General features: G+C 48.4%; 9 protein-coding genes across 9 annotated transcripts; 4 read left to right on the top strand and 5 right to left on the bottom strand.

Annotated features, from left to right (window-relative positions):
* Window positions 1–49: 49 nt before the first annotated feature.
* Window positions 50–2,037, bottom strand: B0J16DRAFT_269337 (multicopper oxidase-domain-containing protein; the record flags this gene model as incomplete). The annotated part of the gene is made up of 3 exons (XM_046123505.1): window positions 50–776; window positions 838–1,600; window positions 1,650–2,037. 3 exons carry the CDS (start codon window positions 2,035–2,037, stop codon window positions 50–52), a joined length of 1,878 nt encoding a protein of 625 aa, XP_045981894.1.
* Window positions 2,038–2,318: 281 nt separating this feature from the next.
* Window positions 2,319–4,664, top strand: B0J16DRAFT_164349 (phosphoesterase family-domain-containing protein). The gene is made up of 2 exons (XM_046122279.1): window positions 2,319–2,703; window positions 2,756–4,664. The coding sequence occupies exons 1-2, from the start codon at window positions 2,520–2,522 to the stop codon at window positions 4,501–4,503; spliced, it is 1,932 nt and encodes a 643-aa protein (XP_045981893.1). The 5' UTR covers window positions 2,319–2,519; the 3' UTR covers window positions 4,504–4,664.
* Window positions 4,542–5,949, top strand: B0J16DRAFT_164355 (uncharacterized protein). Its single transcript, XM_046122280.1, has 2 exons — window positions 4,542–5,548; window positions 5,594–5,949. Exons 1-2 carry the CDS (start codon window positions 4,825–4,827, stop codon window positions 5,782–5,784), a joined length of 915 nt encoding a protein of 304 aa, XP_045981892.1. The 5' UTR covers window positions 4,542–4,824; the 3' UTR covers window positions 5,785–5,949.
* On the bottom strand, window positions 5,707–7,298 carry B0J16DRAFT_164363 (uncharacterized protein). Its single transcript, XM_046122281.1, has 2 exons — window positions 6,141–7,298; window positions 5,707–6,089 (listed from the first exon to the last, which is right to left on the bottom strand). Exons 1-2 carry the CDS (start codon window positions 7,246–7,248, stop codon window positions 5,857–5,859), a joined length of 1,341 nt encoding a protein of 446 aa, XP_045981891.1. The 5' UTR covers window positions 7,249–7,298; the 3' UTR covers window positions 5,707–5,856.
* A 3,527-nt stretch (window positions 7,299–10,825) lies between these two features.
* On the top strand, window positions 10,826–11,966 carry B0J16DRAFT_416516 (uncharacterized protein). Its single transcript, XM_046133596.1, has 4 exons — window positions 10,826–10,978; window positions 11,095–11,382; window positions 11,443–11,714; window positions 11,765–11,966. The coding sequence occupies exons 2-4, from the start codon at window positions 11,230–11,232 to the stop codon at window positions 11,931–11,933; spliced, it is 594 nt and encodes a 197-aa protein (XP_045981890.1). The 5' UTR covers window positions 10,826–10,978; window positions 11,095–11,229; the 3' UTR covers window positions 11,934–11,966.
* Window positions 11,967–12,938: 972 nt separating this feature from the next.
* B0J16DRAFT_357023 (beta-lactamase-like protein) lies at window positions 12,939–13,872 on the top strand (the record flags this gene model as incomplete). Its single annotated transcript, XM_046129510.1, has 2 exons — window positions 12,939–13,419; window positions 13,469–13,872. 2 exons carry the CDS (start codon window positions 12,939–12,941, stop codon window positions 13,870–13,872), a joined length of 885 nt encoding a protein of 294 aa, XP_045981889.1.
* A 442-nt stretch (window positions 13,873–14,314) lies between these two features.
* B0J16DRAFT_386518 (uncharacterized protein) lies at window positions 14,315–15,271 on the bottom strand (the record flags this gene model as incomplete). The annotated part of the gene is made up of 1 exon (XM_046131578.1): window positions 14,315–15,271. The coding sequence occupies one exon, from the start codon at window positions 15,269–15,271 to the stop codon at window positions 14,315–14,317; it is 957 nt and encodes a 318-aa protein (XP_045981888.1).
* Window positions 15,272–15,344: 73 nt separating this feature from the next.
* Window positions 15,345–17,927, bottom strand: B0J16DRAFT_307742 (sulfate transporter family-domain-containing protein). Its single transcript, XM_046124844.1, has 3 exons — window positions 17,557–17,927; window positions 16,958–17,504; window positions 15,345–16,905 (listed from the first exon to the last, which is right to left on the bottom strand). The coding sequence occupies exons 1-3, from the start codon at window positions 17,872–17,874 to the stop codon at window positions 15,554–15,556; spliced, it is 2,217 nt and encodes a 738-aa protein (XP_045981887.1). The 5' UTR covers window positions 17,875–17,927; the 3' UTR covers window positions 15,345–15,553.
* A 791-nt stretch (window positions 17,928–18,718) lies between these two features.
* Window positions 18,719–21,904, bottom strand: B0J16DRAFT_401810 (uncharacterized protein; the record flags this gene model as incomplete). Its single annotated transcript, XM_046132603.1, has 3 exons — window positions 18,719–20,588; window positions 20,639–21,125; window positions 21,178–21,904. The coding sequence occupies 3 exons, from the start codon at window positions 21,902–21,904 to the stop codon at window positions 18,719–18,721; spliced, it is 3,084 nt and encodes a 1,027-aa protein (XP_045981886.1).
* Window positions 21,905–22,817: the final 913 nt, after the last annotated feature.

The raw sequence follows: 22,817 nt of genomic DNA, 5'->3' as shown, positions 1-22,817 counted from the left end.
CTAATTTCGGAGGAGATTAATACTTTCTTGGCTTGACAGAATAGAAGCCCTATTTTACTTCTGTGTCAATTACATGATCAGGTACTGAATCACCAACATGTCTAACATCCAGGGCCATCGCCATACCCCTCGCCATATGAACAAGCATATGACAATGCAACGCCCATATCCCGGGGTTATCAGCCACCAAGGCCAACACGACATGTCCTCGCCGAGGCACACTGACAGTATCCCGACGCACCGGATAGTTAAGATTGAGACCATTTGGTGGTGCCTCTTCGGTGTATGGGTTGAAGCTTCCCCAACTGTCACGGCCGGGGTTTCTATACGAGGACAAAACATAGAAAGAATGACCGTGGAGATGAAAAGGGTGAGCGCCGTCATCTAGGTTGTTGATAACAATGTCAACTCTTGTTGGTTGCTCTGACGTTATAGGAATGAGAGGAACGAGTTGGTTCTCATCCCAGGACGATCTGTTCTGTGATATTAGAGGGGGAGTTTGGGGCTTCCAGGACGTGTGGTTGATAAAGCTGACGGGTTTGTAATTGAGATGGGCGAGCTTTTCTGTCTTTGCATAAAGAATAATGGTCTGCTGCGCTTTGGGTGGTATGCCAGTAACTCTCGTCGCCGCCTTCAAGTTCTCTGAGTTAAGGACCTGAATCTCAGTAGCGTTTGGACTTAACATGGCTCCATTTCTATGAGGCTCTGCTACGCCCTCGGCAAAGGCGGGGACGGCTTGTATCGGATCCAATGACGGGTTTGGATATCCAAAATCTCTTTTCGATCATCTCGTTAGTATTTGTACCATGGACTTTCGTACTTTGTATGACAACTTACTCCTGATCCATGTATATAACAAGTTGGCGACTGTCTGTGTAGTCTGGATTCCACTTGACACTGAGATCAACCCGTTGGCCAGGGTAAAGAATACCAATCCTTTCCACCGCTTGGGACTGGACATTAAAACCTCCATCGATAGACACTGGTTCAAGAGTGGCTCCCTCTAGACCAACACTAAAGCCAGCGACTGACCCGGTGTTCACAAACCTCAACCTCATAGAGCCATCCGCTGGTTTGAACAGAGGTTTGTGTTCAGTTTGTGCTATCTGTGAACAGTTTACCGGCCTTGCAGGAACAACCATAGAACAGTTAAACCGTCCCTGGCCATTCAATAACAATGAATCCGGTACAGGTTCGTTTCCCCGACTACTCGCGTCTGCGTACCAACTCAGCACCTCAGATTGGTTTCGATGGAACCAGTCGCCGACCATGATGAGATAGTCTTTTCCGAAAGGCTCGACGTCATCAGGGGAATGTACGACCAGACCTCCCCATAGCCCATCCGCACGCTGTAGATCCGAGTGACTGTGCCACCAGAAAGTGCCATGCTCATTGTCGCCTATCGTAAAATTGTACGTAAAGGAGCTGCCGGGCAGTATTGGGTCTTGTGTAATGCCTACGGCACCATCCATAGCATTCTGATTTTTGAGAAGAAGGCCATGCCAGTGCAATGATACACCTTCGTCTGCCAGATCATTTCTGACGTGTACCACTATTCTGTCGCCGGACCTTGCTTCAATCAACGGACCTGGAAACTGACCTGGACACGGGGATTAGACAAAGGATTGGGCGCCAAGAAGTGGTCCTACCGTTTACAAGATATACTTGTTTCACAACACCGTCAGGCGATTTAAATCCCGAAGTGATGGTCCAGTTGAACACAAGTGTAGTCGGCGGACGAGATGCATTTTCCTGCGGATGCAACAGATAGGCGAGATGTTCTGGTTCCCCATTATCCGTTGGTCTCACTGTTTTGGTGTGTAGTATAGTTACTAGACCAATCGCGAGAACGAGGATAATGGTCACAAGACTTGCTCTCAATTGTGTGCTACATCGCCGCCTGGCGAGGGATAATGATGATCGGCGATATACTGAGCGCAACAGTGGATTGTTTGGAGTGCCTTTGCTGAGTCTGCTCTCATCGGGCACCTCAAACTCGTCGAGTAATGCATGAGCTTCTTCAACGTGGGCGACCATGGTGACTATGCCTTGGCCAAACCAGTTGTTCAACAGCAACAAAGTCAGGTCCTTTTGTAAGAGACGATAGGTGCGACAATTTCAGAGACCCATATCTGTGCCGGACATCCGTTCTTTTACTCCAAACCCTCCAAACCGTCTGTGACAGGTGTGCCATGAGAGAGTCATGTCTACTGGTGACATAGCCCACGAGATCAATCGTGAACAGCTCATTGGTTGGCTTGGCAGGCAAAATGCACTAATGGCCCAACCTAGCGAAGATCTTCAATGCTGCACTTGCGCTGCTGTTCGTGACTACATCTCTGTTCTTTCAGTAAAATGATCACGGCTTGAAACGTGGGATCAGAATATTTTTGATCGTCGCTCCGAGATCTCCTGCGCTTCAAGCATCATCTGTTTTTCTCCACTTGCACGGCAACACCTCAGAGCGATCTACCCTAGCCGAACAAATATCGATACCGAGGCAGATATATATACTCAACATGCGTCAATTAATAGAAACAGCAATTCTCTGGCTCCTAGACTTTCTGCAGGATCCTTCCTGTTCTCTAAAGATGTTGTTCCTACGAGCGTCGGGCTGGATCGTCGCGTCCTTGCTGGCGGCGACAAGGCCTGCTGCGACGAAAGGTCTGGCCGATATCGACCATGTTATTCTGTTTATGCAAGGTACAATATGTTACCCTGTCTCTGTTCTCGAATCATGCTGATGATTTGACAGAAAACCGTGCATTTGACCACTACTTCGGTACCATGGCTGGAGTTCGCGGCTTCGCAGATCCAAACATGCAGAGCACCACCTGGAAGCAAAAGGTCACTCCACAGCAAAGCAAAAACACAGATTCCATCACGCCTTGGTACCTCAACTACCTTGGAGGCACCTGGCCAGAGGCCACTCAGTGCATGAGCGCCGGTTCCAACGGCTGGGATGCAAACCACGCTGCTTGGAACAATGGAGCGAACGATCATTGGGCGATGAACAACACCCCCTACAGTATCGGCTACTACAAGCGAGAAGACCTTCCCGTCCACTTTGCCTTGGCGGAGGAGTGGACGGTTGGCGATATGTATCAGGAATCTGTCATTGCTTCCACCAACCCCAATCGCGTTATGTGGATCAGCGGTTCCATCAATGTACCGGGTTCTCCCCAGACCAAAGACGAAGGTGGATACCCGTATATCGACAATAACGAGACGCCTGGGTGTGATAAACAGGGTATCAATTGCTATCCTCTCAAGTGGACCACAGCTGCGGAGAAATATGAATCTGCTGGTGTATCGTGGAGTGTATACCAGGACGCCGACAACTTCGACGACAATCCTTATGCATGGTTTGAGCAGTTTCAAACGTCCAAGCGAGGATCCAAGTTGAACAAGAAAGGTATGAAGGGTCAGTCACTGGACGCGTTCTTTTCTCAGGCTGCTGCTGGAACACTCCCGGAAGTTTCGTATATTGTCGGGCCCATGCAACTATCAGAGCATCCTCCTTACTCTCCTAACGATGGCTCATGGCTACAAAGGAAGGTCGCTGAGGCAGTCATAAACTCACCCAAGTACTCCAAGTCTGTGCTCATCGTCTCATACGACGAGACTGGTGGGTGGGCGGACCACATTGACCCATATCACGCCCCCAGTGGAACACCGGGCGAATGGATCGACGACCCCTATGGCGAAGCAGGCCACACACCTATCGGTCCAGGTTTCCGCGTGCCATTCTATATAATCTCCCCCTTCACTCGCAAAGGCGGTGTCTACACCGAGCACTGCGACCACACATCGCAGCTGTCTTTCATCGAGAAATGGCAAGCTGCCAAGGGTCGCGACGTCAAGACGGAAGAGATGGTTCCCTGGCGTCGCGATAACATGGCTGATCTTACCAATGCTTTTGACTTTGAGAATCCGGACTACAGTATTCCTGATCTGCCCGATGCGCCTGAGCCGCATACAAATAGTAAGGGAGATTATGACGGTTCTTCGCATTGTGCGAGTTTATATGGGAATGGTCGACCGAATGTTCCGTATACTGATGAGGGCGCGAATAATGATACTACGACTTTGGCGGAGAAGGGGTTTAAGTCTGTCCGCGGACTGCTGACAGAGGGACGAAATATTGTGATTGAAGCATCTGGGCAAGCTGTCAGTGTTTCGTCGAGTGGTGATGCTGTTACTCTCAGCAAAGCCACGAAGAACCATGATGATGTCCAGCAAGGTTGGGTTATTCATGCTGTGCAGATTGGTGGTAATGACTTTACTGTATCATCTGTGAAGAAAGGCTTGTTTATCTGCAACGACCTCAAGCTTTGCGAGGACTCCGAATCCGCTGTTGTCTTCACGGTCGGATTTGAACCAAGCAACGGACACTCATTCATGGATAAGAAGTCTGGGCAGTATCTGGTCAGTGGAAAAGCGGATCAATTGGGCTGGCAGAAGAGCGAGACATTCTGGAAGGCTTTCAGTGTTACATACTAAATTTACCCGAGCGTATGGACAAATTTCCATTCTATTCACTCTAGTCTTTGCCTCTTGAGCCTTGCGGAGATAACAGTCTTTGTCGGTGAGTAAGTCCGGACTGTCAGCCAATGGCGACGAGACGCCTCCAAAACAGATCTTACTGTGCATGAGATGGCGTCGCAAATGACCATTCGTTGTTCACAAAGTCCGGACTTCTCCACGGGAAAAACTTGTCCTGGAGGTCTATAAGTGAAGGGAAAAGCCTTTGAACCATTGACTTCGTTCTTCACCAGTGAGCTAGTCGCTCAGTACTCGTCAAAGAACTCACTTGTAGCAGCCATGTCAACACCTAGCCAGACCAACGCCCAAGAAGTCAGAGACTTTGTCCCGACAACTCACGACAAACCATACCCAGCTATAGACTCAGCGAATGCCACGCTGCCAAAGGATTATGTCGTCTGTATCATCGGAGCTGGAGGAGCTGCTGGTGCCGGTCTTGCCAGATCATTCGCCAAAGCCGGCGCATCCGGCATGATCCTCGCCGCCCGAACACAAGCGACGCTCGAAAAGACGTCAAAAGAAGTCAATTCTATTAACAGCTCGACCAAGATTGCATCAGTGACTTGCGACATCAGCTCGGAGACGGATGTCGTTAAAATCGCTACAGCCGTAAGAGAACAATTTGACGGCAAACTTGATGCTGTCATCGTCAATTGTGGCTTCTCGGGTCCTTTGTCGAAAGCGACTGTTCTTGACGAAGACGTCGCGGATGTCCAGAAAGCCTTTGATGTTCATTGTACTGGTACATGGCTCGCTGCTCATCACCTCCTACCATTCCTCCTTGAGAGCCAGGGTAGTTTCATCGTCATCAGTTCAATCTCGGCCCAAGGTATTAGTGGCTTTGGTACAACATCACATTACTGCGCGAGTAAGCTTGCACAAGCTCGTATGGTGGAAATGATCCATGCTCAGTATGCTGAGAAGGGATTGTTTGTTGCCAGCGTTCATCCGGGTGGAATGAAAAGCGATTTTTCTATGGCGGCTTCAAAAGACATCCAGCATTGTAAGTGATAGACAAATACTCATGGGCATAACTAACTAGATGTAGTGTTGAATGACGACCCTGATCTTGTGGGTTCCTTTTGCGTTTGGCTAAACAACACTGAAGGTATGCAAAATCGCAGAGAAACATTGAATGGTCGATGGCTGTCGTGTAAATGGGACATCGGTGAACTGGAGCAGAAGTATGCTGTGATCAAGGAACGCGATCTACTCCGGTTCAGAATGGCGGTTGAATAGGACTACTTGTATCATATCCAGCTTTGTTATGTTATCATGAATACCACCCAGGATGCTCAACCACGTTGCCACTTAGAACAGCTCTAGCATCATAAGCCTTCTCTCCTTGGCATCCATCTTACCCAGGCTCTCAATTTCTGCCTTCTTCAACGCAACGAACCACTCAACATACTCCTGTCCCAGAACGTGAGTCGCCCAGGTCCAGTCATTCTCAAGCTCTTTCAGTGCTTCTTCAAGTGAAGTAGGGAGGGGTTTCGTCAGTCCCATCTTCTCCTTCTCTTCTTCCGAGTAGAAAAGGGTAAACTCTGTAACAAGGTCAGGCGATGTAGCTCAAGTGACTTCATAATGAAACTTACTGGTGGCTGCCTCACTTTGAAGAGGCTTTGGGTCGAGTAGAGCGCCCATGATTCCGGCTACCATGGCATATGGGTTAGAAGTCGCATCATTGATTCGAACTTCCCAGTGATTCTTGGTAACTCTTCTGACGGGCATGTCCCGGTTGTTATCACCCCAGCCAACAATACCACCGGTACACATCTTTCCGACACCAACCCTTTCGTAAGAGTCGATTTGTGCCAGACCAATTGCTGTCAAGGCAGGAATATGGCTCAGTAGTCCACCCATTGCTGTATCCGGATCCCAGATCTTGTCCTCGGTCGTCGGTGAGGCGGAAATGTGAATGTGCTGTCCACTCTTCTGACCAGTTTCCGCTTCATAAGGCGTTGGGTAGAACGTAGCTACAAGCTTTTTCGCATGCGCAAAATTCTTGATAAGCTCGACGGCATAGAAATACGCATCGACAGCCTCCACTGGAGGCAGTGGTGATAGAGCGATTTCGTAGGCCGAATGGCCGTACTCCTTCACAGCTTGCTCAACCTCAATGCCAACATCTGCCAACCCAGTAAGAACCTCGTTTAAAACGGGCCAAACTCTGGACCGAAGCGTCTTGGAGGTATGCGCAACGCCCGCACTTCCGACCTCTGCAGCATCCAATGTACCAGGTTCAAGGAAGCAGAATTCCAACTCCATTCCAACCAAAAACTCCAGTCCCTCCCATTTCTTAACTCTTTCGACCAAATTCTTCAAATTTTGCCTCGCATCGGTATTCTGAAACTCGACGTGGCCGAAACAAACAGCTGAGTTTGAGCCACCCCTCGCGACCTTTAGTGAGGAGACATCAGGCCAGATCTTGCCAGAATCAACAAAATGCGGCATGAGTTTGGGGATGAACTCCGCGGTAGTAGTAACGCATGTGTCGAGCGGTGCGCAGTTGAGATATCCACCAGACTCAACGATCTTTCTGAATGTCTTGACGGGTACTAGTCTTGTTCGTAGAACACCGCAGATGTCGACCCATTGGAGAATGACAATTCTGATCGATGGGTTCTTGGACCAAAAATCCGGTTTGGCACTTGACGCGCTTACCATGCTTGTCATGCTTGAGCCGCTACGTCGGGAAAACATGATAGTGATGAGGAGATGGAGAAGACAGTTATGCACAACCAAGATTTCGGGGCTACACTGACATATATACGAAACAGAATGTAGGTCAGTGCAGCGCTGGCAATTATGTCTGCCTACTTATGACTGAGCCGCAGCATCCTACCTACAACTTCATGCGAGTGGCTCACCAAGTAAGCGCTAGATAAGCGTGGTGGTCAGATGAGGCGGGATTCCGATAGGCAAACGAATATAATCGGGTCAGACTGCCAACCAAATACAGAAGTAGACACAAAATTTCCGAGGAAACGCAACTCCATAGGACTTCATTTCTGACAGGATGCTGACAGATGAGTTCGAAGTGTAGTGATCTGCAGTTTTGCGGTATTCCATTGGTGAGAGTGCCGCATAAGCACAGCTTTGCAAGCGAGGTGCCATTTTCATGGGCATGAGCTGGTGATCGCTATCAGTAAGCGGAGAATGTGTTTTTTGAGACCGAGCCGCTGAGCGCATCAAGATCCAAGTGGTAACCTGAACAGGCGTAAAGTAACCAGATTAATCAGTCTCTTATGCTCCCACCGATAGATTTCCTGATTGGGCACAGGAAGAGACGTACATCCACCTTCCAAAATCGGCAATTCACGGTTCCTTATCACCATTGATAGGAGTTTCCAACCATGATATCTTTATGTTGAACAAAGTCAAAGGCTGGAATCACCCAAGCCATATGGACTTCAGATCATGTGCTTGTTCTTAACTGTCCGTTTGTTCACTGCAACAAAGGCATCGTCGCCCCAGACCTCTGCATAAATGCCGCGAACAAAGACCTCTGGCACAAGAATGTATGTAGCACAAGCATCATGATTCTTAGTGAACAGTACACATGGAATATTCAATTATTCAACGAACACGACGTTTGTTTCCTATTTCTGCAAGTTTTGTAAAAGTATAAAGCTTTTCCAATCCTCCACTCTGCCAAGAAAATCCACCACACTCATCTGCACTCTTCCATCTGATTTATCACCTTCGCAACATCTCACAACTCTCACACACACTTACAACACAGAAGAAACATTTAGCAATCGCCAAAATGGAATCTCCTACTATTTCCACTCCCCCTCGCTACACCTCTGCTCCTCCTTCTCCCAGTCCTGTCTCTCCCAAGCAGGGCTGTTCTATCTCTGTCGACCCCAGCATTCCTCTCCACGGCCTGGGTAAGAACTACGGTACCTGCAATTGCACTGGTTGTACTGGCTGCACCGGCAAGATCTATTGCATTTCCAGTCAGCAGTGCTACACCTGCTACTGCAACTGCGCTGTCTAGATAAGGGCTTCCAGAGGGGTGATGGAGAGTGGGTGAGATGGTGGGTTCAGCCTTGGGCCTCACAGGTTTGAGGTTAGGGAAAGGCTTGCTCGACATAACGAGACTGGTCCTCTGTGAGTCAGACTGGTTTCCCTTTTCTTTTGTGTTCCAAGATGTTGAGCGTCCCTGCAGATAGCATTGTACCGCGAGGAACGGTGATTCACAAGAATAAACATTATTTCCCCCATGATATTATGCTGTTCCTACAATTAATTGACTGTATGACACAGAACTAATAGGCAGATATATGTCATATTCAAATCCTCGACCTGCAGTAGTCCTGTACGTTTTCACTGCATGGGCTCCGTCTGAATGACTGTTCATTTGGCAGAAAGAATCGGGGGATATATTTTTGTCTTACTTCTGGTGAATAGGAGCAGACTAAGAACTATTGAGGTCTCCTTGAAACCCAGGTTATTCAAAGCATATAGACAGAACACCATATTGGCAGACCCTAGGGACACGAACAGCACACGCTGGCAAACGCCACGTCTACCGCGAGGTTCCTGTCCTTTCCAAAAGTGTCAACCAGTTTCGCTGCCAACCTTTTATCCACATTAAGCTGCACAAGCTCTCCACGTTCCTCAAACATTTCCCCTTCACTTTTCGCAACCTCCAGCTCTTTCAATGCAACACACTTTGTTCTACCCATTAAGCGGCAGGGGTGCGTAGTGTCGTCCTCTTCGAGTATTCTCTTCCGCGCCCCTATCTCTTTCATCCGCTCATCGGTCCTTAAAATAGTGAGATAAACCTGTGATATGCGAGGTCGAGTTTTCATCATTGCTGATAAATATGAATAATCATCCTCAAGGTTGTAAGCTGCAACAGAAACCCGGTTGAAATCTACCCACGGGGAATGCCAATCTCGACAAGGATTCCAAACTTCAATGTGTAGTGTATCCAGTTCCCGGTTGAAGTATCCGATTTTTGCCAGATTCTTGACACTGGTAACAACCAGGACACCTGCCAAAAACTCGACTGGTGATAGAATATTTACACCAGTCACATCCGGGACACGTGCAAACTACAGGACACAGGCAACGTGGGAATGGAGTCAGTACCTGGCATGCCACGTCGCGAGATTCATGACAGACACTGAGTGCGACCGGTGGTCTAGGCGATATGATATGACTTTTGTTGTAAACGTGACATCTCCAGGCAAATCTTTTGACTACTTTGTGTATTCGTGTGCCGGGTAGGGTATATCTCCAGATCTCATGGCGGAGTTCTGGTGGAAGACTCGCAAACAACAGGAATTCGGTTGGCATATTTCGATGATACGAGGAAGTGCTTTTCGGTATTGGTTTTGTTTTTGATATTGATGATGATGATGACGGCGATGTTGATGATGGTGGTGGTAAGGGATTCGGCCGCTAACAGTTTGGAAGAAGGAAAGCTATTTATTGTGCTTGTGAGACTGTTAACTTTGCATAACTCGCGATATAATATTGGGCTCCCAACTTTGATTAACACAAGGTTTAGTGATTCGTCAACATGACTGTGGTAGTTTATTGAGTACGCCTTTTAGAGTATTCTCTCTAGATTGGTATATCATTGTCAAAAGTTAGATAAAGAAGAATCTGCATCTTCAAAACCTAGAATAGATAAGAGAATGTCTCAGATACCACACTCCAGACTGAATGTATTTATAAAGCGCGTATCTTGCAGCAGCCTGAACCTTACGTTCGGGTAGGGCAAGAAAGCTCTTGCGCAAATCGGAGTCATATTGCTTCAAAAGTGTAACTCTGTTGAGGAAACCTTCAGGATCATTGTCCCGAACATATTTTCTGGTATCGAGTGAGAGGGTATAACTTCATTTTAAAATGACTCATTACGCGTTGCTTATTGTTTACTGCTTCCAAGCTACGCTTGCCTATCCTTCAAAGGAATAGACTTTGGGAAGAAATACTTCGTGCTCAAGTTCTCGAAAGAGATGAGGAGCAGCAGTGAGCTTGAGTTACTGACTCATAACTCGTCCAAAGACAAACTTGCAAAATCAGCAGCCTTGCAACCACTGGGTATAAGAGCGGTGAAAGATTGTCATCCCCTTTTGCTGGCCCATATATCGTGGCTGATTGCGCTGCTCCGCCATGCTTGCTTACCGAGCAAGGGTTCGTTACTAACCAGACCCTGGTCAGATCTAGAAGGCATTTCGAGCAACAACGAAAACGTACATAACATTCCCCAGCTTCCAGCGACATTTTTCTGTGTTTCGTACTAAATTCATCAGTGCCAAGTCCGACTTAAGCAGTTGCATCATTTGTCCTGAAAAGCTGAGATCGTCACAGTCGTTCACCAGCCAATCTTACACGATCCACTCAATTAGTGGACTGGTTAGGCTGACTGACCACTAAGTGGTAATAGCTTCGGAGAAAATATGGAGGATCAAGGGTTCGTCACTCCGTCTGACAGGATAGAAATCCAGAAGGATGCAACGAGGCTGTGAAGCGAGTTGATATTTTAAGAAATCTGACGGTACAAGTTTTTCCGATACTAATATTATGTAGTAATCCCTTTCTTTGGGCAATGCCGAAGAAAAACAAAGTTGTTCTTGCTCTCTTTCTAGAAGCTGCAATCAGATCGAAGGCCCTTCTTTTCTCAGCTCAGATCTAAGATTCGATACGAAATTAATACCATCCAATATGGCTTCACGTCGCCCCGATCTAGCTCAATACCCCACCGGCTTTACAATCCTCCGCATCTTCCAAGCGGTCCTCAGTATCATTACCATTGTGGTGACATCTTTCACAATTCACGCTATCGTGCTACCAGGGAACGCCTTATTGACTGTTGCTGTATGTTTATTTCATTCACAATATTTATCAAACTTGACTGACAGATTATCGCAACTACAGAGCTCAGTAACCCTCATAGTTTCACTATGGGGAGCCTTCGCACACTTGTCATTTAGTCGCTGGTTTAGCTTCCGCGCAGCTTTCGGTCTTGATGCAATGCTCACTCTGCTGTGGGGCATCGCGATTGCTGTTCTGGGTGCTCAGACATCGATTATGTGGATGTATGGCTCTGACTACTGTGAGAGCCATAAGTGTCCTGAGAATTTGCGATCTATCAGTCGCTTTTATGCATATGTTTTCGCCATTTGCTTTGGCCTCGGCGTTTTTGGCTTGTAAGTTCATATATTTCTCATACCAACAATATGAGGCTAACATGATTCAGTATCTTCGCCTGCGTAACTCTTGTCTTTCATGGAGTTGTCAGTTGCCGTTCGCATAAGTATAACCAAATTGGTACGAACAAGGAGGCTCTGCCAGTTATTGTTACACCTGAACATCCTCAAGAATCTACTTCATACCAGGGAGCGGCTGGGTATCAGTCACTAGCATGATTTCCCAAGAATAGCCATAGAATTTAGATTAATCGATATCAACTTATGTTTTACTGCGTGTTAACCATGCTTCCAATTATGTTGAGTTACAAGGAAGGTGTTTTGTTCCAATGAGGCGTGAGGGTAGAGTTACAGGTTATCGCGTATCGATAAGATTACGATAAGATATTCCCCCCCTACCCGGCAGCATCGTCGGAATTTTGAATGGTGGTCCAGATCCAAAAGCTCACGACGAGTAGAGTAACATATTTTATTTTAAATCCTTATTGTAATTTGTTTTCTTGACTTAGGTCATCTGAACTTAGGTGCTGGATGAAACGCGGCTTCTATCCGAAAATCATTGAAATAAAGTGTTTGCTACACTGATCGGTGAACATGATGCTGACGTCACTTATCACCAACCTCAACCTCGGATTTTTTTTATCACTCCTGATACACAGCAAATTGTTTCCCTGATATAATATAGTTCGATTCAACGAACGGTGACTTGATCAGTGGTCCGACTTTCAGCTTTTTATTTTTCGTGGTTATCACGCAACATCGGCCCAGTTAGTCAATCCCCGATTCGGCGATAGCTTATTGTCTGTCGGCGACTAAACGCGGGAGCCAAACAAGACCCCGACAAGGAAGAAACACATCTAAAGTAAAACTTCCGCGCAATCCGAGGCTCGGTCACTAGAAGTTGTAATTATCGTTTCACTTGACAGCGCTGTTTAGTTTATTGACTATCAATCCCTTGTATTCCATAGCGAAAACATGTCGTTCAGGAGACCTGCGTTGTGTACTTGTGACAAATCTGTCGCAAGACTCATTGCAAATTCTACCAAGCAAAAACCACAATATTCCACCTTCTGTTCACCTCAGAGAGTCATCACAAGAGATACAGCAGCAATCAAGCTCTCTAAGCGTGCCTCATCAAACTTATCCAAACCCAAATACTCGTCAAGATTCTCCACTCCCAAGTACACAACCCGCCGCGCTAGCTTTGCAACTCATACAAGAGACATGTCAGAGCCTACTGTTCACCCTCTGTTCGAGCCAGTCACGTGTACTTGGCAATACATTGTTGCTGATCCCAACACAAAGAGGGCTGTCATCATCGACTCTGTCCTGAACTATGATCCCATCAAAGCGGCGGTGACAACCGAGTCAGCGGATGCGATACTCAAGACTGTCGAAGATAACGAATATCACGTCGATATGATCCTCGAAACTCATGCCCACGCCGATCACTTGACCGCAGCATCTTACATCCAGTCAGTGTTGGCAAAGAGTCAGGGCTCGAAACCGGCCATTGGCATCGGAAGTCGCATCAAACAGGTACAGGACTTGTTTGGTGCCAAATACGGTGTTTTGAGTAAAGAATACGAGACTGTATTTGATACGCTCTGGAGGGATGACGATGAGTTTGCGATTGGTGCACTGACTGCTCGTGCTGTTCATTTACCTGGACATACACCAGACCACATGGGCTACCACATTGGTAGTAGGTGTCCCACCATTCCGCTATCGCACTCTTACTAACACTGTCTCAGGCAATGTCTTTGTTGGTGACTCAATCTTTCACGTTGATATAGGCTCCGCCCGTGCAGACTTCCCTGGAGGCAGCGCCCAAGACATCTTCAAGTCAGGCCGCAAGCTGCTGGCACTGCCCGAAGATACCAAAATCTGGGTTGGCCATGATTACCCACCAGAAGGTCGCAACGCTCCCGTGCCTTTCGCCACTGTAAGGGAGCACAGGCAGAATAATAAGCACCTCAAGGATGGAACGCAAGAGGAGGAGTTTGTTGAGATGAGAAGCAAGCGTGATGCGACGTTGGCTGCGCCGAGATTGATTCATCCTTCGTTACAAGTTAATATTAGGGGCGGACGGTTGCCTGCTCCCAGTCCTTCGGGGGTGAGGATGGTTCATCTTCCGCTAGTCACTCCGTCTTGGTAGTATAGCTAGGGCAATGGAAATTGGTCGGCTTGTACATGTATCTCGTATTGTATAAACGTGTCTCTACTTTGTTAAGTGCTGAAGAAATTGTTGATTCGAAAATCCCTTTCTATGTTATGTTGCCACTGTAGACGGTAGTCACTTGTAGCCCCAGATAGGTTGTAGGTGTCTACTCCTTCAGCTGTGTTGCCCGGCGGTGTTAGAGACAGCTACCAATTTCGATCAAGGCCGGTGATTTTAGTCGTTTACAAGATGACAAGGTCATAACTTCTCGATATCGATCATAGCTAAATGACCCACTCGTCAATAATAAACAAAAGCCAAAGATGTGATTTAGGTACTGACATTAACTTGTCTAAAATATCTATTCTAATCCAACATCTAAACTATATGATAGGACTAATACAAAGCAAATATTTACACTTCCGAGAAAACAAGACCATTAGGGAAAGACTACTCTCAGCAGAACTCCGGCGCCAAACATGGCGGCAATTGTGATGAAAGAGCTGACCCCCATGCTCGCCATACCACTGATACCATGACCACTTGTGCATCCACCAGCTGTACGCGCACCAAAAGTCAGAAGAACCCCTCCGAGGAGTAGTCTTGGCAGGGATTGTTCTTGACTGCTAACCATAGCGTCCCGTATAGCAGGGACTTGAGCCATAGTCAACCAAGAGCCCGCGATAATCCCACCGGCGAATAGAATACTCTCGGGGATTGACTTGATCATCTTCCCACTAACAAGATCCCAGAACATATTCCCAAACTCTCCATAAGCACCGCTCACACCAACCGGCTTCTTCGTGAAAAGAACGGAAGCAAGCTGTCCAGCACCGATGAGTAACCCACCGACAACCGGATGCAGCAATGTTTCACTACGCGGCGCCACAGCCAAGATAGCAGCCAAGATACCCAACAACGTAATCTCATACGCGACAAGAACCTTGTTCGCCGACCATCCGGTAATAAGCATCAAAGTGTTATTCTCGGCGGGGCTCGTCGGCGGCAGCGGCAGCGGCTTGATCTTGACCCAAACAATCCCTGCAAGGAAACATGTGCACGCGAGCAACCTGCTGTGCCCAATGCCGGCCGTCGCCTGCACGAGGACCGTTCCGGGACATGCGCCGGTTAAGCTTATCCCCAGACCGATCATTGCGCCGCCGATTAGGTTGCCGTTGTATCGGCCGAGCCTGGAAGTTGATTTGGCAGGGATTTGGGACGTGGATATCTTGTTGTAAGCCGAGAAGACGACGGCACTCGTCGCGGAGGCTGTTAGGAAGGTGGCGAGCATGTGGAAGTCGGAGAGGTTGAATTGATCACTGATAACTTGTGGGTTTGCCACGCCCGAGAGGGTGAGACCCGTGCCGAAAATGGCCCCGGTCAATAAGCTTGTCATGTTGTCACTGTCTCTGAAATGTTTACGCCAAGTCTGTGAGCACAACACAACCATCTTAAGGAGAAAGTAGAGGCTATAAAATATCTTCAATTACTAATTAATTAATTCATCGCTGTCTAGATTATTGTTCTAACCTCCCCTTTTTTTCAACGCCAAGTGGACCCCGAACTCTGTTTAATAGATTTAGACACCGACTACAGCCGGTAGATCAAATGCCCGATACCCACCAAACCCCGGACCATCCGGCGGCTCGGTAGTCGGACAAATCCACCCGATAAGCTTCTACTCCGAGTCGGTGTGCGAATGGGAACGGCACTCGCTTTTACGCGCGTACTTCAAAGCCGCACTCACCGCTTCGCCAAGATCAGCGTGGAACAAAGGTCTGTCCACTGCAAACATTGGCCGGAGCTTTTTGTCGCCGCTGAAGTCATTGTGTCGTGTGCCAATTGAACTCTCATCATCCTGTCTTCTGTGGTCGCCTTCCGTCGCTTCTCCAAAGGAGGAGGTTATACTGGGTACTGCTGCCCAGCTTGCGATCAAGGGATTGTTTTCTGTACTGGTTTGGCCAAAGCCGACGGCTGCTAGAGCGCGTCGTGCCCAGCGGTTGTGTAGGCCGCCGAAATGCCATTGTATCGTAGATGGACTTGCCCAGCGATCCAAAGCATTCTTGACATCGACCAGGCCTTGAACGCTGGTGATGTCAATATTATTAATTGTTGAGCAGTCTATGACGATGGCGCGTAGTACGGGTAGCTCGTTGTCGTGTTTGCACAACCCGGATGTGTCGCACCAAAGAGCCTCAGCCTTTTTATCTAATTGCTCTTCGTCTGGACGTCTTGTGTGAGTGTAGACATAATCTGTCAAATTCTTGAGATGTTGTGCCTGGTTAAGATAGTTCAGGCCTTCGGGGAAATGGTAGATAAGAACTCCGCCGCCTGGGCCTTCCACCAAGATGTCCTTGTTGGAAGCATCGTTTCGGTCCAGGCTCAAGTAGATGTCACGAGTAGAGGGCTTTCCATCCGGGATTTCTGACGCATCATTGGTCTGCTCAACTTCAACTTTGCCCAAGAACTCGCCTCGCGTTCGTGCAATGCGAACAAGCAAAAGGAGGAATGAGAGACCTGTTGTAGTGTAAATGGCTGGTTCCAGTCCGGTAAAGACAGCCATAACAACGCCAATGACCCAGATAATGCACTCAAATGGCGACAGATGCCAATACTTGCGAACTGTAGAAGGCGAAGCAATAAGATTGGAAACAGCATGAATGATAAGTCCAGCCAGCGCTGCTCTGGGAATGAAGTAGAACACTCCTGTCAGGGCGTAAAGTGCAAGAAGTAGCATGAATGCGCTGAAGAGTCCAGCTAGTGGTGTTCTCACTCCAGCTTTGGACAAGACAGCTGATGCGCCGAATGAACCAGTGCTTGAGTAACCTCCCAAGAAGGGTCCGAGTATGTTGGCGGTTCCTTGAGCCATGATTTCCTGTGATGGGACAACATCGTAACCCAGCTTCTTACCAAAGCTCTTGGCAATAGCGATATGCTCGACGATGAGAATCACAAGAATAATAGGGCTTTGGGGTAAGATAACACCGATAAGATCTGGCTTGAGTTCTGGTGGACCGGCATGAATGAAGCCTGATGTAAGTTAGTAGACGATTCTCGTGATAACAATGGAGAGTTGACGTACCTTGGTTAATGTGGCCGACAATTCGAAACTTGCTTTCATCCTCCGACAAGTTTCGGTTGACAAGAAAGCTAACAAGTGTATACAATATCATCGCAAACGTGAGACGCAGAGAAGACATAATCGACCAAAGTCGTTTTCTCGCAGGCTGACGCGCCTCCAACTTTGTAAAAGTGTACTTTGCCAACTCCAACAACACTAAGCAGGTGATACCAATAGCAGCATCAAGCTTCGTATTGGGGAGATTCTTCATCGTCGCGATAAAGACCTCGTATGGCTTCTCTCGTGTGTTGATACCGGGGATGCCCAGAAGGACTGGTAGTTGTGTGCACATAATGATGATGCTGGCTGCTGTAATAAACGCTGATACGGGGATGTATGGGATGACTTCTACAAGCCAGCCAAGACGAAGAAGACCCAATGCGAAGAGTATAAGGCCGGTCATGAATGACAGTGTTTTGGCTATTTCGACGCTTGTGTATGTATCCGGTCGTGCTTCATGGACGTGCGAGATGACTTCTCCGACTAGTAAGGAGCCGATGGCTGTAGTCTAACAACACGAGTCAGTGAAGCTCAATGAAAGAGGAGGCAGTTTAACGTACTCCGATAACGATATCCTTCGACGTTCCAAAAAGCCAATACGTCGCTGCACCAGCGAAGGAAGTATATAGCCCAAAGTCAGGCGGTAACGTAGCCAATAGCGCATACGCCATAGCTTGAGGAATAACGACAAGCCCAACAGTAAGACCAGCAATGCTATCACCGACAAGCCAGCGCCAATTATATCGTGGAAGCCAACCAAAACAGGGAAACAAAGACGTCAAATATCGTAGTGTGCCATCTTTCGTGGGAATACATTGCGTGAGTTCTTCCGCCACCGTGGGCTCAGCTTCGAGGAAGATGTCATCTACTGGCTTCATCTTAACAGTGATCCATCAATGGTGATCAAGGGAAGTAGAAAGTAAAAGATTCTGGGGAAAAGAATGACTTTATTTTGTGGGCCGATAAGGGCGAGTTTATACGAAAAATGTCTGTACGTCAGGGGTGACGGTTCCCGACAGCCGGGCCCGGGGCGGACGGGAGGCTCGGCGGGTCGCGCTATCTTTGACAAGTCGGCGATCCGGACACGGCAAAAGTGGCACCGATAACCTTGATAAAGCGGTTAGCATCGAGATCTGGACCGATAGTATTAGTTGATTGGTTGATCTCTGGATGAAAGTCGCATGTTCTGGTCACCGACTGTCTCCCTTAGGCATCGACGAGAAAGGCGCACAGACGCTGGTCTAGAATTGAGATCGACCGCGTATGTCAGTTGGAATTGTTCAGTGGTTGGACGCGTGTCATGATGCGTGCCCAATATCTAATCTCTGTGGTTGCTCCCCATGGGGTTGCCGAGCGGGTGACGGAGGGCTCCGGCCATATTGTACCCATATAACCAGCCACTTCTTCGGCGTTGCAGCTCATGACGTGAAGACGGAAGCCCTTCAATGCAGTGGCTGCCATAGCAGGCCCTTAATTCGGACCTTGTTACGTATGTCATTGGCAGACATTGATGCGGCTTCACACGTGCAAGCTGGGACTGGTGGAGTTGACATCACTAAGTGGGCTCAATGACAGGATGGCTGGACTATGTATTATTTTTACCGGTTACCTATATCCAAAAGAACGTAATTAAAGAAAACCTCGTCGTGAGTAATAAACAATTGCTGGCTGGTACAGTACAATAAAAAAAGAGAAGAAAAAAGCAATTTCCAATCCGGTCGTTTAAGAATCAAGAATTGGCCCATACGCCGGAACACCACGAGTTTCCAATCCATACACCACCTTCGCTGTAACAGATCTGTTGGAAATAATACAAACGCACTCAGCGCCACTCTCCTTATACGCCTGATAGGCCAACTTCACCATATCGGGTCGACCCTTTTTATCAGTGTCCCAGATGGTAGCGTCGGGATCGCAGGCCGTGATTGTGTCGATGATACCTTGGCCGTAGGTTGTAAGGGGGTTCTTGGTGGACCAGACTACCTTGCATGGGACGCGACGCTCCATGATGACTGGTAAGCAAGGTCCGATACCAGAGCCAGTAGCGACAAGCACGACCTTCTTGAAGAGAGGTGCGATGGCGAGAACTCCGGAGGCAGGTGTTCCTCGTGTCCAAATAGAGGTTGGGGGCTTCTCTATGATGCGCTTGGTCCAGTCACCGGCCTTAGACACGACGATTGAGAAGCCCTTTCCGCTGGGTTCGGGGATGGCGGCAAAGGCGTGCCATTCGACAAGAGGGCGATCGGTGATACGGACACCGCGAGAAGAGCAAGGTGGAGGAGTGTCGAAGTCGAAGTGAAGACGGACAGCGTGCTTGGACAGAGGCTCAGGAACGACATTGACGCGACGAAGCCTGGTCCATGGCAGAGCGATGCTCAGTGTAATGAGCGAAAGCAGCCAGATCGTCGGGGTCTCTGCCAAAGCTGGTCCAAGAGGTCCAGTGCTAGATGCTGCAGTCGAGACAATAACATGAGCCCAGACAAGAGCAACAGAAGTCCAACCGACAAATCGATGCGCCCACTCAAACTGATCGTGCATCTTCATGCGAACAGAAGGATACGCCATACCGAGGATAAAGCACAGGAAGCCCAGAATGATATATGTCAAAGCGAGGACGACAGACTTGATCTGAGCTGGGTGCTTCTCGCTGAGGAAATCGCGGCTGACGGAAATGGTGTACATAAACCACCAAGCTGTAGCAGAAACAGCACAGCCAGAGTGAACACCGCCGTTGTGATATACACGCGCGAAGTGTCGTCGGATAGACAGAGGGAAAGATGTTGGAACTCGGGAGCAGGTGAAGAAGATGGCGTTGACGACGTATTCCTGTCGAATAAGAACTGCGGCGAGAAGATTCGAAGCAACGGCAGTTGCGACGTGCGTTGGCTTGGGATAGTAATTGTTATCCCGGCTATCCACCAACAAAGCGATAAGAACAATAAGGTTGGTGAGAAAGATGAAGCCAAACAACTTGCGATACGCTGAGAAGGCAGTATGTCGCACCCAGCGCCATCCATGAAAGCCGCTCTTCTCGGGGAGAGGAAACTCCTCCTCATTGTACTCATCCACAAGCGGCTTATCATCCTTCTCGAGATCACGCACGCTGGTATCTGTTCCAACGATAGTTCCATCGCTGGAACTAGTCATGGACATCATGCGCTCAGCAGAAGGCCACAAGGTCTGCGGTCTAGCCTTCTCAATAACCGTAAGACCAACAGGCTCGACCACGTCGCCTTGCTCAGCGATCTTCGTCAGAGCGCGCTTATCAACCTTGCCGTTCGGTGTGAGTTCAAGAACGGGAAGCCATTTCCAGATTGAAGGGACGGCGTAGAAAGGTTGTGATACGGCAACGGCAGCCTTGAGCTTGGTCTCGTCGATCTTGGAGGGCGCTGAGTAAAACCCCCAGAGGCTGTTTTCGATCTTGAGAGCGCAGCCTTTGACTACGCCGGGGGTTGTCTCGATGGAGCGTGAGACGCCGTCGAGTTCGACGCGGAATCCTTGGATTTTGACTTGGTCGTCTTTGCGGCCGAGGGGGAGGAGACTGCCGTCTTCGGTCCACTGGGCGAGATCGCCAGTGTTGAACATCATTCGTCTAAATTCATGTTAGCAAAGATTGAAATACGTGTGTTTGAGTGGACTTACCCGTCGTTAGTGAACTTGTCCAATTTGTATCGTGTAGCTGTCAGTTCAGGCAAATTGATGTAACCCGCCGACACACCTGGACCCCCAGCCCACATAACACCCGGCTGACCAATCGGCACCGGATTCTCGTCATCATCCAGAATATATACATTGGTATTAGGATTAGGCTTTCCAATTGTCAATGGAATACCGGGTCTGTGAAGATGACCCGTGTTGAGCATGCTGATTTCTGTAGGACCGCATACATTCCAGAAGTTGACGTGAGGAGCCCACTTCTCAGCGAGTGCTAGAGGACAGGGCTCGCCGCCGACGGCGATGGTGTCGACGTTGGGGAAGTCTTCGGGGTTGGGCATGTATTTGAGGACGACGGAGGGAGTGGCGATGATGGTGTCGCAGCGTTGGAGACATTCTGTCCAGGGAGCGAGACCACTGCCTCGGATGTGGAGGGTGCCACCGTTCATCATTGTGCCTAGAATTTCCCATGCGCCTATTCATATCAGTTAAAGATGTTCTCTCGCGGTGATGAGATATTGACTTACACATATCGAAAGCGACGTTGAGTTGTTGAGCCACGTTCCTGCCAGGTCGAATACCAAGTTTAGATGGCTCTGCTAGTAGAGTGTTGGTCACACCTCTATGTCGCACATCGACGCCCTTGGGCCGGCCTGTGGTGCCAGATGTGTAGATAACATATGCGCCGTCGTCTGTAGTGACCTCAACCATGGGATCTGATGGGTTTCCCATGTGCCAAAGTGGTGAGCTCCCATCAAGGTCAACAACATTGACCATATTCCGTCTATCATCAGGAATGCTTCGCACAACCTTTTCAAAGAACTTGGGCAGACACAAAACAACAGGGGCATCTGAGTCGGCAATATCGAAGCCCAGAGTATCATCTGTGACGATACCACCATCCAATGGCACATATTGTCCACCAGCCTTGAGAACAGCCAAGATGAAGACCACCATCTCAATACATCGTGAGTACACACACACCACGCGATCACCTATCCTCAGCCCATATGTAGCAATAAGTTCGTTCGCCAACATATTCGCTCGTCGGTCGAGTTCCGCGTATGTGATTGTGCTTCCATCGTAGTGTCGAACAGCGACGAGATCAGGATGCGCCTGCGCAACCGCCTCGAATGCATGATGTGCGACCTCGAAAGGAATAGGGACCTCGGGACCCTTGCTGAATTCGTTGAATAATTGTCTATCCTCCAGGGACAGGCTCTCGATGGAGCTAAAAGAAGAATAAGAAGACATGGTGACGAGTGTTTGGATTAGAACAAGATCGACGACACCAGGAACCACATCACAAAGGTATTTGCGTTATGGGGAACAAAAGCACTTAAGTAATGTATGCCAGACACAAGCTGTATTCTTGGCTTACGGAAGTTGCCTTAACCAAACCAGCTTCTTCTCCGAACAGGATAAATTACCGCTGCCCACTCCCTGTTCCGTGAACTGTTTCGGAAGCAAGAAACTTCTTTGTCCTATTCTATCGCCTCGGCATCTCGTACATCAACAGCCCTGCCCTGACACGAATCATAATACAGCTCCATTAATTATCCCTTGTGTATTTACCTAGTGGACCTCTGCAGGATAAGGTTGCAGTAGTTAGATCTTTTGGAACATGGACAGTGGACCTCCGTGGAAAAGCAACTCGCCAAGACCGGAGCTGGAACTTGAGAGCTTGATCGCATTAGCTGTGCCTTGAAAGCTGATTGCCCAGTAAGATTTTCAGGGACCGTTATTGTTGTCATGTCCCAAAACGAAACGGAGTAAATGCAGTTGACGTTTAGCGTACCGTTCGGAGTGGGGGTGACTCCAGGGGGTCCCTGAAACGGTTGCTTGACAAGGGTTTATTCGCAAAAGCTGGCAGCTGTCAAGACGAACTTCCGTTTTTGTGAAGAACGCACTGACATTACTCAGAGAGTTGTCATCAACCTAAACGGGTATACAAAACCGTTGACAGAAGGGATCGACGGACTCGCCTACTCCAAATGCCGAAACGACCGTTCCGGGACCTGTGACAGTCCACTTGGTCGAAACTCGAGTCTTTACTTTTTATACGAGCAGCTATTCGTAGGGACCAGGTCTATTGCATGGTCAACAAAGTTGAACTTAAACTTGATCTTTGGACACAGAAACAGTTTTGCATCATCATCTTTTCTTT

The sequence above is a fragment of the Fusarium flagelliforme genome (assembly GCF_020744385.1).
Source record: "Fusarium flagelliforme strain FIESC 12 MPI-CAGE-AA-0113 chromosome Unknown B0J16scaffold_5, whole genome shotgun sequence".
NCBI classification, from domain to species: domain Eukaryota; kingdom Fungi; phylum Ascomycota; class Sordariomycetes; order Hypocreales; family Nectriaceae; genus Fusarium; species Fusarium flagelliforme.
This window is presented reverse-complemented; position numbering and strand designations above follow the sequence as displayed.

Coding starts and splice junctions, on each gene's coding strand:
- B0J16DRAFT_164349 (XM_046122279.1), top strand. CDS start 2,520: ATGCGTCAATTAATAGAAACAGCAATTCTCTGGCTCCTAGACTTTCTG. Junction 2,704..2,755: donor TGTTATTCTGTTTATGCAAG/GTACAATATGTT, acceptor ATGATTTGACAG/AAAACCGTGCATTTGACCAC.
- B0J16DRAFT_164355 (XM_046122280.1), top strand. CDS start 4,825: ATGTCAACACCTAGCCAGACCAACGCCCAAGAAGTCAGAGACTTTGTC. Junction 5,549..5,593: donor TTCAAAAGACATCCAGCATT/GTAAGTGATAGA, acceptor AACTAGATGTAG/TGTTGAATGACGACCCTGAT.
- B0J16DRAFT_164363 (XM_046122281.1), bottom strand. CDS start 7,248: ATGTTTTCCCGACGTAGCGGCTCAAGCATGACAAGCATGGTAAGCGCG. Junction 6,090..6,140: donor TCAAAGTGAGGCAGCCACCA/GTAAGTTTCATT, acceptor ACCTTGTTACAG/AGTTTACCCTTTTCTACTCG.
- B0J16DRAFT_416516 (XM_046133596.1), top strand. CDS start 11,230: ATGGCTTCACGTCGCCCCGATCTAGCTCAATACCCCACCGGCTTTACA. Junction 11,383..11,442: donor ACGCCTTATTGACTGTTGCT/GTATGTTTATTT, acceptor TCGCAACTACAG/AGCTCAGTAACCCTCATAGT. Junction 11,715..11,764: donor GGCCTCGGCGTTTTTGGCTT/GTAAGTTCATAT, acceptor AACATGATTCAG/TATCTTCGCCTGCGTAACTC.
- B0J16DRAFT_307742 (XM_046124844.1), bottom strand. CDS start 17,874: ATGAAGCCAGTAGATGACATCTTCCTCGAAGCTGAGCCCACGGTGGCG. Junction 17,505..17,556: donor CGAAGGATATCGTTATCGGA/GTACGTTAAACT, acceptor TCGTGTTGTTAG/ACTACAGCCATCGGCTCCTT. Junction 16,906..16,957: donor TGTCGGCCACATTAACCAAG/GTACGTCAACTC, acceptor AACTTACATCAG/GCTTCATTCATGCCGGTCCA.